The sequence below is a fragment of the Pleurodeles waltl genome, chromosome 3_1, assembly GCF_031143425.1.
Source record: "Pleurodeles waltl isolate 20211129_DDA chromosome 3_1, aPleWal1.hap1.20221129, whole genome shotgun sequence".
NCBI lineage: Eukaryota > Metazoa > Chordata > Amphibia > Caudata > Salamandridae > Pleurodeles > Pleurodeles waltl.
Window position 1 is genome coordinate 1,626,999,341 of NC_090440.1, and position 13,947 is coordinate 1,627,013,287.

The following is a 13,947-nucleotide window of genomic DNA, read 5'->3' on the forward strand; positions in this document are numbered from 1 at the left end:
TTTCCCCATGATGTTAATGAATAGTTTTCATTGAAACGATAACGAATTTCTTAAAGAAAATGTTTCAAATGCCATATGTTAATGTCGAGATTCTACTTCCCCATTATAGTTATTGAAATGTATTAACAATATATTTCATTTTAAATTGACTGTAGCATGAACACTGAATTAGATTATTAATGATGAATTTATCATTTTAAAGGTGATCTATTTAGAATAACTGAATGTGCCATTTTAATTCACTTTGGTTAGCCCATGAAAGGCCTGCAAGACCCATTCTCATGAAATGTGTGAGAAACTGTTTTTCTTTCATGCTAATGTGTCATTTCTTTCAGCATTGTTCCCATTTAATGTTAGTTTAGAAAGAGATGCCCTATTGTTTTATTTATAGAGAGCTTGAGAAATGAACCTTCAAATTGTTACATTGATGAACGGAGAACATGGTCTGAGAACAGTTGTTGCAAAACCATACAGGAGACCAAAAGATGGATGCCTTCCCATGAGGTTAATGGGAATCTGCCCTGATGTTGCAAATGACTGACGTATGATGGACCATGACTGGACAGTTAACTCTTCCTGCTAATGTGGTGTGACCCACGGACAAATTATCTTTCACCTTGGACTTTGATATACTGTTACCCAGTTTGGATTTGCAGCACTTGTACTTGACTTCTTTCCTGGACTTTGAGTGGTATAGACCTCTTTGCTCTTATCATGCACCTTACCTAATGCTGAGATGAAAGGACTCAGATTTTTTCTTTTGACCCATGAGAAGTCTCTTGACGGAGCTTCTGACATGATGACACCTTCCCTTTTTGCTTAGTTTTTGCCAACTTTAGTTAGTTTTATCCTGCCCTATACTTTTTGTTCTTTACTTCCTTTTTACCTTTTGTCCCTATGCCTTGTAGCCCAGCACAGGAGAAACTGGAAACTTTGTACCTTTAAGAAATTCCCATTTGATTTGAAAACTAAATCAGAAAATCACGATTTATGCAAATGCTTAGCAGAGATGACCAACGCTTATTCTCAGAACATCAAGTCTTGGTACTTTTGTTCTGTATTGTACTAATAGTCTGTTGGATGTTAATTAAGCTTCTGTTGTTTCAGTGCCTGGGACATCTGCTGGTAATACTGTACTTTTATAGTTTTGTCTTGAGAATTGATAACATAAATTGAGTTTGAGTTTGTAATGGAACATTTTCACTTATTTCTAACTTGGGGTTTCCTTGTATGGCCACATTGGTCATACTGTAAATTTAAATATTGACAGATTGTGTGGTCGTTTTTTTACCAAGGGTGAAGAGATGCGTTGACCTCATTTAGAGCGTGCCTGAAATGCTCCAGCACCTCACTAGACTGTATGCACAAGAGCAATGTAAGACAGCATATGAAAGGCTGACAGTATGGTAGTGTCTTCACCTTCAAGCTGTTTTCCCCTGCTCCTCTTGCCACTTTGATGCTTCTTGACCACAAACAGCACTGCAATGCCAATAGACTGGCTTATTAATGCACTGTCAAGCCAGAACAAAGAAATCCACCTGGGTTAATGACTGCCCTCCTCCTCTCTGTGCTGCTGCTGAAAAACACCATAAATTATCTAGTTATCTAAAACACTTTAATAGCATTACAGTGACATGTGTGCACCCCGTAAAGTTTAAGCTCAGGCAGATGCATAAAAAAGAAAATGATTACAGCTGTTTGTAGGGCAACCACCTTTGTGTAGAAGCGCTCAACTTCTGCCCATTCGAAACATGCACTCCTTACTACCAGCTTACGGGTGGAGCTAAAGCCCCTCTCCTGGTGATATATAACGGCCTGGCAACAGCTGTGCTCTCAATCCAAACCTTAAAAATAAAACAACAGTCCCTCAAATCTGCAGTGAAAATATCAAAATCAGATACACCTGGTCCTCTGTAAAACCAGAAAACAATACCTTCAGAGCACTCCAAAATGGAAAAACTAACCCGGATACCGAAATGGCAATATCCTACAAAAAACACTGACCACAATATCCCTGGGCATGCTAAACTTATGAGTTTGCTCAGGGAGTCGTAGGGCCAAGGAATCCAAACCTTGATAAACAAGGTCCACTACTGTTTTTCATAAACTTCCACCAATATCCACAGCCACATTCCAGTCTTATCCTTTGACACTCTCTGGACATTTTCACCTTCTACCTTTTCTTCTGATCTTCTAGTGTTCTTCCATCTTTCTGTGCTTCTTCATATCCACCATCATGGCATGCCACACTCGAAAAGACACATAACAAGTCCTATAAATATACTTCTTGTCTCGCGGCAATGGCCACATTGAGAGGCACGCCTAGGCCACATTTTAAGCAAGAACATGTAAGGACAGGAACGAGTTATTATACCCATGGCGAATCAAATTCACATGTTTATTTTTAAAGCTGTGTGTGGGCATTTTTATGTTAGATGAATATATCTTGTGATGAGTTTTGAGTTTCTTAGAATTAAAGTGGATTTTTTCATAGGACTGTGGCTACCATCACAGCAGATATTGCAGTGCTGCAGCCATTATTGGCAATACCACGAGCATTGGTTATTCCGGGTTCAGTATATTCATAGAGTTACATAAAATCCCACGTAGGCACTTTTGGAATGAGGAATAACGTGACAAAGCCAGTGTCACTGCACCGATTTTCACTTTAAATTTCTGAATTCGGGGCAATTTTGAAAGACTAATTTGTCCTAAAGTCACAAGTGGTAATATATCAAGCGAACGGTGTGAAGGGGTGCCTTAGAGGACAGATTTGGACAGAAACTCTGCCTTTGGTAAAAATCGCTATCATCATTTAAGCTGATATTTTCAATGGAGATATTAAGGATGTTAGAAACCATACTTAAGTCATTCAATAACGTTTTCAAGTTTTATGAAAACCGCAATAATGTAGGCAAGATAAATATTTGGAAGTCACTAGACCCAACAATCCATGAGGGGAGATGGCAAACAGGATACCGTTTTTTGTGCATTTGTTCTGAGGAAAAGTTACTGAGGAACATATTCTTGCAAGGTGGCTTCAGGTCATGGAAGCAGGCAAGCCCATAGCTGATGAAAAAGAAAACAACATCGACCTATTTCATGAAAGTTGGTAGGATGCAGCCATGTCCTTAGTGATCAAAAACAATTTCAACATTGTGTCAGATCAGTTTTGGTATCTGATTACCTTTTTATGGTAGTCAATGAGGAACAATATTTGAAAATGCACTGGCTTACTTACATAATTTTCTCCACTTATGACGCAGAGGAAATTGATGAGCAATAACCATGATTAAGCACTATTTTCTCTAATCATGCAATGGGTGTCAAGTGGAAACCTGGCGCAAAATACATTTGCACATTTGCACCCAATTTTACAATTCTACAATTTCTTCCAACTCAGAACGATGATCCAGTTAAGCACAAATTTCATATTTAACTCAATTACCCAAACAAAAAGCTAGTTCTTACTTCCCCATGTTGGTCCCAAAATATTTTATTATCAACCATAAATACTTGCACCATTGCAATGTAAAATATCCACAAACTTGTTTACACTGCAAAAAATACAAATCTTGGACCATGGAACATTAAAAGAAATTACGTAAATAAAGAACTGTATATTTATTAGGAGAATCTTCTGTATAAAAGATATTTTTGGTACCACATAAAGTCATCACACATGAGCATGTTAGCAATTCCCCAACCTTCTAATCATGTATGCTCAGTGGTAACATGCTTGATGATGTCAAACGATGTCTAACCGAAGACAATCTAGACCAACTTTTAAAAGCTGTGTGAACTGAGCACGTTTTAGGGCAGAAAGGAATCAATAACTTTATTCTATGGTTTCTGTGAATACACAGACAAGAAAAAATTTGTGCAACGTTTGTGCGCCCTCTCGGGCATATTTAAGAGCTCCTAGCTCCACCTTAGAGCTGCCATAATGTCATTTTTTGCTGCTAAGGCAGAACTACGTTGTCTTTTCTGCCACGCCATACTTACAAAGTGGCACAATTCATGCATTGCAGCACTTTGTAACCACTTGTGCCACATTATGCCTCTGCCAGGCATAATGTATTCAAGGGGCGCTTCGGCGCTAGGAGGGCCGCAAAAATAATGCAGTGAAATTTATAAGGTTTCACTGCGCCATTTTTGGCTCCATTTTAGGTTACTGTGCTCCCATAGTGACCTATGGGCCTCCTTGAACTTTGCTGCACTAGCGTCTAAATTTTGGTCGCTAGTGTAGCAAAGTGCCATGTACTAACAACCACCATGGTGCTCCGTATTATAAATATGGTGCACCCATGGTGTCGTTAGGTGCCGGTAAGCAGGCAAGAAAAGTGGTGCATCATAGCTGATGCACCACTTTTTTTTTAAATATGGGTCTCTCTGTTTCTAGAAGTTATTGTTATTTGGCACTTCTAGAATGCTCTATTACCCTTTACTACGCCATCACGCGTAGATTTGTGGAGATGTGGTGGGACGTCATTTGGTTGAGTAATGTGCCTATGTTAAGTGAATGCCTCATAATGAGGCCGTCATTACAAGTGGCCTGGATTTAGGTGTTGGTTACTCCGCACCAGGTGTTACTGATGCCATATTTATCTGTAACACTGAGTCCCAGAATTGCGAGGAGCAACAACTTGACGAGGGCCTAAGTGAGTCGTGGTGTTGCAGGCTGAGGCTGGATGGTGCAACAAGTACCTTTTCATATATTTTCATTCAATACACGTGGCTGGACTGGCTGGCACACGTATATGTGTAGTAAGTAGGTAACCAACGGAAGCATCTTATGTTGGGTGCTCTTAGCTGGTTAGTTGCTCATTCAGGAAATGAATGTGTAATCAGAGCTCTGTCTTCAGCTGGTCTATTGTAAAAGCGCTGTGTGTCGGGTACTGGTAATTAGATGGTGCTCCAGAGCCTGATGAGTGTCTCTTTCTTGCAAAATTGTCTTTCAGAATAACAATACTAAACTTCCATACATTAAATGAGACTGGCTCCAACTAACTATCGTATCCCACATTCCTATTTTTGCGTTGGAAATAAAACACTTTTATTTAGAAGCGATTATAATAAATTAGCTGATTGGTGCTCCAGTCGTAACAAGTTTGTAATATGCTCCTTTCAAAGCCATAAGTTCATCGTGGTTTCCCTGCTCAATCACTATTCCTTGCGACATGACAGCTATAATGTCGGAATTCTGAATAGTTGACAAACGATGAGCGATGACAATGCAGGTCCTTCCTTGTCTTGCTTTATCCAGTGCAGCTTGGACTGTCTAAAAATAAAAATAGCACATATCAGAGGAAAGAAATCCTTATTAGTAACATGGATATGGCTTTTTGTTCTGCTATTTGAAAACCTGTAATTCTGATTTTTGGAGATTGGGGAACCTTACTTCTTTACCAAGAGGTCATTTTGCAGCATGATTCTGAAATAAAAGTGTCATATATTTATGCCATTACAGGACTGCAACAAAGCCAGAAGGTCATTACCAATACGATTGGAATGAAATGGTCAAAATGTTGTGGTGAGACAAGAAAGCCGTTTTTGGGCAATTACTGAACATTTAACTGGGATAGGCCATTTATAAGAGAACAGAAAGAGACGCCCTCACGTATGACTGAGCCGATGGCTGCCTTTTGACATTAGGATGTCACAGGGGGCACTTTAGAGAAAGGAAGGTTCCTGACTGATCTTTATTACATGAAGCTTTAGGGTCTCCTGCTCTCCACTTCAATCTAGGAATAAGATGTACCAGAGCTTTATTTGTAAGAAAATAAGTGCCGGTGCCCACAACTCTGGTCAGAAGTCCATGGTTGGTGCTATTACACGTGGATATGTTCAATAATAATGTTTTGTAGCCTGGCATCCACCACTGCCAGACACTCCCTGACCATTCATCTCACTCTTGCCAGTTCCTGGTTTCTTTGGATGTGAAATATTTTCTGTCATTCTCTTCCTCCTTCTTTCCCCTCTGTTTGTTTTTCTGTCTCTTGCTGTTGAGGAAAAATAGGTGTCAGCCTGTGAGAAAGTAGCCTCTTTCTAGCCTTGTTACCCCCACTTTTGGCCTGTTTGTGAGTATATGTCAGGGTGTTTTCACTGTCTCACTGGGATCCTGCTAGCCAGGGCCCAGTGCTCATAGTGAAAACCCTATGTTTTCAGTATGTTTGTTATGTGTCACTGGGATCCTGCTAGCCAGGACCCCAGTGCTCATAAGTTTGTGGCCTATATGTATGTGTTCCCTGTGTGATGCCTAACTGTCTCACTCAGGTTCTGCTATCCAGAACCTCAGTGGTTATGCTCTCTCTGCTTTACAAATTGTCACTAACAGGCTAGTGACCAATTTTACCAATTCATATTGGCATACTGGAACACCCTTATAATTCCCTAGTATATGGTACTGAGGTACACAGGGTATAGGGGATCCAGGAGATCCCTATGGGCTGCAGCATTTCTTTTGCCACCCATAGGGAGATCTGACTATTCTTACACAGGCCTGCCAGGGCAGCCTGAGTGAAATAACGTCCACGTTATTTCACAGCCATTTACCACTGCACTTAAGTAACTTATAAGTCACCTATATGTCTAACCTTCACCTGGTGAAGGTTGGGTGTTAAGTTACTTAGTGTGTGGGCACCCTGGCACTAGCCAAGGTGCCCCCACATCGTTCTGGGCAAATTCCCCAGACTTTGTGAGTGCGGGGACACCATTTCACGCGTGCACTATATATAGGTCACTACCTATGTATAGCGTCACAATGGTAACTCCGAACTTGGCCATGTAACATGTCTAAGATCATGGAATTGTCACCCCAATGCCATTCTGGCATTGTGGAGACAATTCCATTATCCCCCTAGTCTCTAGCACAGACCCGGGTACTGCCAAACTACCTTTCCCGGGGTTTCACTGCAGCTGCTGCTGCTGCCAACCCCTCAGACAGGTTTCTGCCCTCCTGGTGTCCAGCCAGGCCTGGCCCAGGAAGGCAGAACAAAGGACTTCCTCAGAGAGAGGGTGTTACACCCTCTCCCTTTGGAAAAAGGTGTCAGGGCTGGGGAGGAGTAGCCTCCCCCAGCCTCAGGAAATGCTTTGATGTGCACAGATGGTGCCCATCTCTGCATAAGCCAGTCTACACCGGTTCAGGGATCCCCCAGCCCTGCTCTGGCGCAAAACTGGACAAAGGAAAGGGGAGTGACCACTCCCCTGACCTGCACCTCCCAGGGGAGGTGCCCAGAGCTCCTCCAGTGTGCTCCAGACCTCTGCCATCTTGGAAACAGAGGTGTTGCTGGCACACTGGACTGCTCTGAGTGGCCAGTGCCATCAGGTGACGTCAGAGACTCCTTCTGATAGGCTCTTACCTGTGTTACTAGCCTATCCTCCTTCCTAGGTAGCCAAACCTCCTTTTCTGGCTATTTAGGGTCTTTGCTTTGGGGAATTCTTCAGATACTGAATGCAAGAGCTCATCAGAGTTCCTCTGCATCTCCCTCTTCACCTTCTGCCAAAGGATCGACCGCTGACTGCTCAAGACGCCTGCAAAACCGCAACAAAGTAGCAAAGACGACTACTGTAACCTTGTATCGCTTCATCCTGCTGGCTTTCTCGCCTGTTTCCTGGTGGTGCATGTTCTGGGGGTAGCCTGCCTCCTTCTTGCACCAGGAGCTCTGAAGAAATCTCCTGTGGGTCGACGGAATCTTCCCCCTTCAACCGCAGGCAACAAAAGACTGCATCACCGGTCCTCTGGGTCCCCTCTCAGCACGACGTGCGTGGTCCCTGGAACTCAGCAACTCTGTCCAAGTGACTCGCACAGTCCAGTGACTCTTCAGTCCAAGTTTGGTGAAGGTAAGTCCTTGCCTCCCCACGCTAGACTGTATTGCTGGGTACCGCATGATTTGCAGCTGCTCCGGCTCCTGTGCACTCTTCCAGGATTTCCTTTGTGCACAGCCAAGCCTGGGTCCTGACACCCTAACCTGCAGTGCACAACCTTCTGAGTTGTCCTCCAGCATTGCGGGACTCACTTTTGTGTCTTCGGGTGGACTCCGGTTCACTCCTCTTCCTCTGCCTGTTCTGGTACTTCTACGGGTGCTGCCTGCTTCTGTGAGGGCTCCCTGACTTGCTGGGCGGCCCCTCTGTCTCCTCATCCAAGTGGCGACATCCTGGTCCCTCCTGGGCCACAGCAGCATCCAAAAACCCTAACCGTGACCCTTGCAGCTAGCAAGGTTTGTTTGCAGTCTTTCTGCGTGGGAACACCTCTGCAAGCTTCTTCACGACGTGGGACATCCATCCTCCAAAGGGGAAGTTTCTAGCCCTCTTCGTTCTTGCAGAAACCAAAGCTTCTCCCATCCGGTGGCAGCTTCTTTGCACCCTCAGCTGGCATTTCCTGGGCATCTGCCCACTCTCGACATTGTCGCGACTCTTGGACTTGGTCCCCTTGTTTCACAGGTACTTAGGTCCGGAAATCCACTGTTGTTGCTTTGCTGGTGTTGGTCTTCCTTGCAGAATCCCCCTATCACGACTTCTGTGCTCTCTGGGGGTTATAAGTGCACTTTACACCTACTTTCCAGGGTCTTGGGGTGGGCTATTTTTCTAACCCTCACTGTTTTCCTACTGTCCCAGCGAACCTCTACAAGCTCACATAGGTTTGGGGTCCATTCGTGGTTCGCATTCCACTTTTGGAGTATATGGTTTGTGTTGCCCCTATACCTATGTACTCCTATTGCAATCTACTGTAACTTTACACTGCTTGCATTACTTCCTTTTGCTATTACTGCATATTTTTGGTATTGTGTACATATATCTTGTGTATATTTGGCATCCTCATACTGTGGGTACTCACTGAGATACTTTTGGCATATTGTCATAAAAATAAAGCTCCTTTATTTTTAGTATATCTGTGTATTGTGTTTTCTTATGATATTGTGCATATGACACCAGTGGTATAGTAGGAGCTTTGCATGTCTCCTAGTTCAGCCTAAGCTGCTCTGCTATAGCTACCTTCTATCAGCCTAAGCTGCTAGAAACACCTCTTCTACATTAATAAGGGATAACTGGACCTGGTACAGAGTGTAAGTACCCCTTGGTACCCACTACAAGCCAGGCCATCCTCCTACACAGCCCCCATAAACAAGTGCTAGTGGCCCCACCAGCAACCACTGGGTCAAGTTAGGCACTGGGAATTACTCATCGTGAATCAGATTGCTAGACTCCTGTATGTGCCCCAGGGACACAAATGTCTGAAGAAGGATTGCATTCTCTATGGGAGAACTAGCTGCCCATATTAGAGTGGACTGCCATGGACCCTGTTGGAGCTTTGGCTTGTGATAGGGCTATGAACTAAAAGCCCCCACTCAAGCCCTGGGAACTGTAGGAGAAACCAGAAATTAGTTTTCTACATCTCCAAGAAAGCACAATTCTTGGTTATAGCAGGATGCAGTGACAGAGAAGCCTGACTCACCTTTGGAGGAGCTGTAACAGTAATATACCATAGGAGTACCAGTGATGGAGTGTACCAGTATGGATTACAACTGACTCTGCCACTGCCAAAATATGCCGGTAACATTTCTTGTTTTTGTTTTTGCGCGAAAGCAGAAGCAAATGCACTTTTTTAAGTAATGCACACAAGATGACAATGATTTTTATACCCACAATATTCCTTCGGACATTCCTTGACATTTTTTTTCGAAATATCTCATTTCCTGTTATTGTAGTCTGTCTAAACATTTTTTGTTTCATTGTGCTTATTACACTTAAAAAAAATTCTAAGTTGATTTGGGAATTTGTTATATTAGTTGATTGACTTTAATGCGGTTTGGCAAAGCTTGAACATATCATGCATACCCACAGTGAAAAAGCCTTCTCTTTTGTCTTAATTACCAGGGGTTGAGCAAAGATTCCAGTTGAACTACCCCATAACCTAACATGATTGTGTTTGTTAAATTAATAAGGACAGCCCCTCCCAAATAAATAATCCTGTTTCTGAAAAAGGTGTTGTACATAGCTGTGCTAAGGCAAAAATCCCATAATGAACCAATATTTTGGTCTTCAACATTATTAAAGCTTAGACCAGGGCATTTTGCCTAATAAGGCCTCTAGCTTACCACATGGTATGTATGCTTTGTGGTGTTACAAATAACTTGTGTTTCCGGTGGAAGGCTTAGAATGACCATATAAATTCCCTCATTATGAGTGGCTCAACTGGATGGTGAATATTATTGCACCTTTTAGAAGCCGGTACCCAGGGGATCAGAATTTAAAATGTGCAATAGTTATTACCTATTACAAGTTGTGCCTTTTAAAACAGGCTGTACCATGTGGATTGTGGTGTTTTGCACATCAAAATCAGCATGTACCAGTGTCTACTGGGTATTTAACCCGGTACAATTCTGCAGGTGTCACCTGCTACAATTTATCTGGGAAAAAATATGAGGCTTTTGATAACTACCACAAAACATGTAACTCCAATTCATGTTCAAATCTTAGTTTGTACAGGGCTTGGAATAGAAAGAACCACTCATAATGAGGGCCACAGTGGCCAATTTAAGTTGGTGGTCTCTCCATTTGGAATCACATGAACTTGCCAATCCAAAGTGTGGCAGAGTCTCTATTTGTGGCAGACATAAGGCAGTGATTGGAAAGGGTGGATGCATCACAATGTATTTAGTTCCCTGAAATTTCATTGGGCTCAACACATTGTTGCTATACATACTTTCCCATGATTTCTATCAGTTGATTTGGATTATTCTTTGTGAACTTTCCTTTTTCTGTTGCATTGATGTGTTAGTTTCCTATAAATAGTTTTTGTTTAACTTTTATCTTGATCAGCTGACCCTGGACCTATTAAATTGCTTGGCTATTTTCACCCTACTGATGTCATGGGGGAGTTTGGTGCCTTGCCAATTGTCAGCAGCACAATCTACATCATCAATCACGACTTGTAGAGATTACTAAAGAGTTTTTTCCTTGTGAGTTTTCCTCTTAGCTATGAAACTTTGAAGGAGATGTCTGTCATCTTTCACTTATATTATTTTGTGCTAGGTGGCACCATAGCTAAATGCAAAAGTCACCTTTTTTAAGGCAATATTGAGAAGCATTCAACAGACCTACTCAATTTCCAGACCTTGATAAAATGATGGAGCACAAAGTCTAAGGGATACATTATTTGGTACAGTACTTCTCAGCAGACTATACACAGTAATTCAGAAAGACAAATGTACTGGCACTGTAATTATCATAGGTTTATTATCATGAACCCAGGTGGGATACCCCTCTGCCAGATTTTAGCTGGCCTGTCTGCCATTCACACATCAGGACGTTGTCACAATTAAGTTAGTTCTCCTTAATATTTTTCCTGCAAGGGTCTGCGATGCTAGGTATTTTGCACCCAGGCAGCGAAAACAAATTATTGTCGGGAGTACACTCCTTGCACCTCACAACCATTGTGTTTTTCTTTTACAACACCCTCCCTCAAAATCGATAATACCATGAGGGGCAAACCATCATGCACTTAACCAGCCATTTGTTGTTGCTACCAGTCCATCCACCATGGATGCACTTTCAGGAAAGAGTCCCCTGCCATGCAGGTAGAGATATCCCAATAAGTCAGAATCACAGGGCACCCACCAGTATTTAGACAACCTTGAGAATTTTTTAAGTTGCCGAAGACACATACCAAATTGACCTAACAGTTGTACAAGAATATAGAGTTCCATTTTATGTTGAAAATCTGTAGCACACAAAACACGCCATATTTAATTCCACCTGTTATATTTAAAAGAATAGACCGGGAAGTACAACTTCACCTTTGGAATGGTAATGCCCCAAGCATAGTGCTGAATAAATTACAAAGAGGAGTATATGAGGGAGGACTAGCAATACCAGATATTTGTAAGTACTACTGGTCAAAGCAACTGATGGTACTTAATGAATGGGTCTCTTCAGAGCAGACAAACCCGGCCTACAGAGTGGACAGAGAGGCAATGGGCAAAGGGGGGCATGAAGCTATCCTATATCACACCCAGAGGGAGAGAACTCTACCGACCCACACACGGACAGTAGTCAGAGCCTGGAGGGAGGCCACCACTAACTTGGGTTGGAGGGGCAAACTAACCAACATGACGCCACTATGGTATAGTGACCATCTTTGAGAGATTAGAGACCTTCAAGGGTTTCAAGCTACGACCTATGGAGGGGGAGCACTCATAACATTTGCAGTTCTACACCAGGAATATGCCTTTGCAGATATGGAACATTACAGGTATTTACAATTTAAACATGTCTTGAGTAGACATGTTCCAGCAGGAGAACAACTTCCAGAGGCATCTTCCCTAGAAGACCGACTCCTTACTGGTCCACTATCCGAAAAAGGAATTTGTTTGATCTATATGAAAATAATAAACAACACCCCAGACCTCATGGGAACCCTTATGGGCTCATGGACTAACAACTTAGGAGACTTAGATGATGATTGGACAGAAGCTATGCAAAGCCCCAGATTAATAGCAATTAGGACCAGATTCTGATTTGTTCAACTCAGGATACTACATAGATCCTACTACCCAGGAACAACACTACATAAAATGGGCAAAGCAACGTCACTGCTTTGTTAAGGGGATGCAATCAAGAAGGCTCACTCTTCCATATTATTTGGGAATGCCCAAAAATCATGAATACTGGACACTAGTCACGGGGGTAATGACTAAAGTACTTTCACGGACAGTCCACATGGAGGCAAAATGGCTCCTCTCGGCCATTGCGGGAACCTTGATAGAACAGACATATCAGAAGGTCTGGATGATGTTAGCAGCAGTAGTGGTCAAACGTTATGTAGCACAGGCGTGGGGCAAACCAGTTCCCCCGAGAGTAGAGGACTGGGAAATAGATCTTGATTAGTGCAGGTGAGCAGAAGAGGTGATATATCAACGTAGGGGTTGCCCAAAGAAGTGGGAGAACATATGAGGAGCCTGAAAGGACTACAGAGGGTTTTGAAGGCAAAGAACCCAGGAAGGTCTATCACTTAACTAACTTGCTGTGCAATAAGTTTTTATGTAAATTTGAGAGACTGCGTAAGTGCGGGAAGGCAGATAAGTATACAGATTATACTTGATGCAAGCCCCTTGAGGGATTTAAGTTGAATATTAAATACTGCTCATAATTCATATTTTCTGTATGATGCAAAATGTTAATAAAAATACTTTAAAAATAAAATAAAATCTGTAGCACTTAAGCCAAGTTTGTACAGAACATGTCATGATGTATCAAATAAAGTTTGATATCACTTGGAGGTGTTTTTGCTCATTGCAAAAGGAGGTCCCGGGGGGGATCACCGAGGGAGGCTATATCCCCCCCGGGAGGTTTGGGGAAGTGGAATGGCCACGGGCGCCTTTTGGGCTATTTGGGATCAGGTATTTATACCTGCCATTTTGTAGGGTCGCCACCATTTTGTTGGTGGCGACGAGAGTAGGCGGTGGGGAGGTTTTCTGCTCTGGCGGTGGGGAGGTTTTCTGCTCTGGTAGTCTGCAGTGGTGGTTTCGCGGGTGGTGTTTTAAAAAAAAACATTTCCAGAAAGGAAACGACTATAGCGTTAGAAGGGAGTTTTAGTAAGTTATTACTTACCAGGTTTCTTCTGGCCAGAATGGGGGTGGCGTTGGCCGACGCCAGGGTGCAGGAGGCATTTCGTCTGTTGAGGGAGGCGGGGCGCCTCGACCTCATTCAGGGCAGAATGGGGGCCCCATCGTGACCTCTGCGACGGGCGTCCGGCGGTGTAGCGGCGGCGGTTCTGGCCTGCTCGGAGGCACTGGTGAGTAGAAGGGGCAGGGGAAGGGTGCGGGCGCATGCGGAGGGACGGCGCGCTGGGGCACGGTCTTTGGGGGATCGCCGGGTAGTTGCCCGGGGTTCCCCAAAGTGTTGCGGCGCCGCGGGGCACGCACAACCCTCGGGAGAGGGCGCGCC

At 43.3% G+C, this 13,947-nt stretch overlaps 1 protein-coding gene across 1 annotated transcript in view; it reads right to left on the minus strand.

Annotated features, from left to right (window-relative positions):
- Positions 1-3,269: 3,269 nt before the first annotated feature.
- ABCB11 (ATP binding cassette subfamily B member 11) overlaps positions 3,270-13,947 on the minus strand; it is a 443,062-nt gene continuing 432,384 nt past the window's right edge. The window contains exon 29 of the mRNA XM_069225280.1: positions 3,270-5,281. Coding sequence (XP_069081381.1) covers positions 5,081-5,281 — 201 coding nt within the window. The 3' untranslated portion in view covers positions 3,270-5,080. The remainder of the gene's footprint in view (positions 5,282-13,947) is intronic.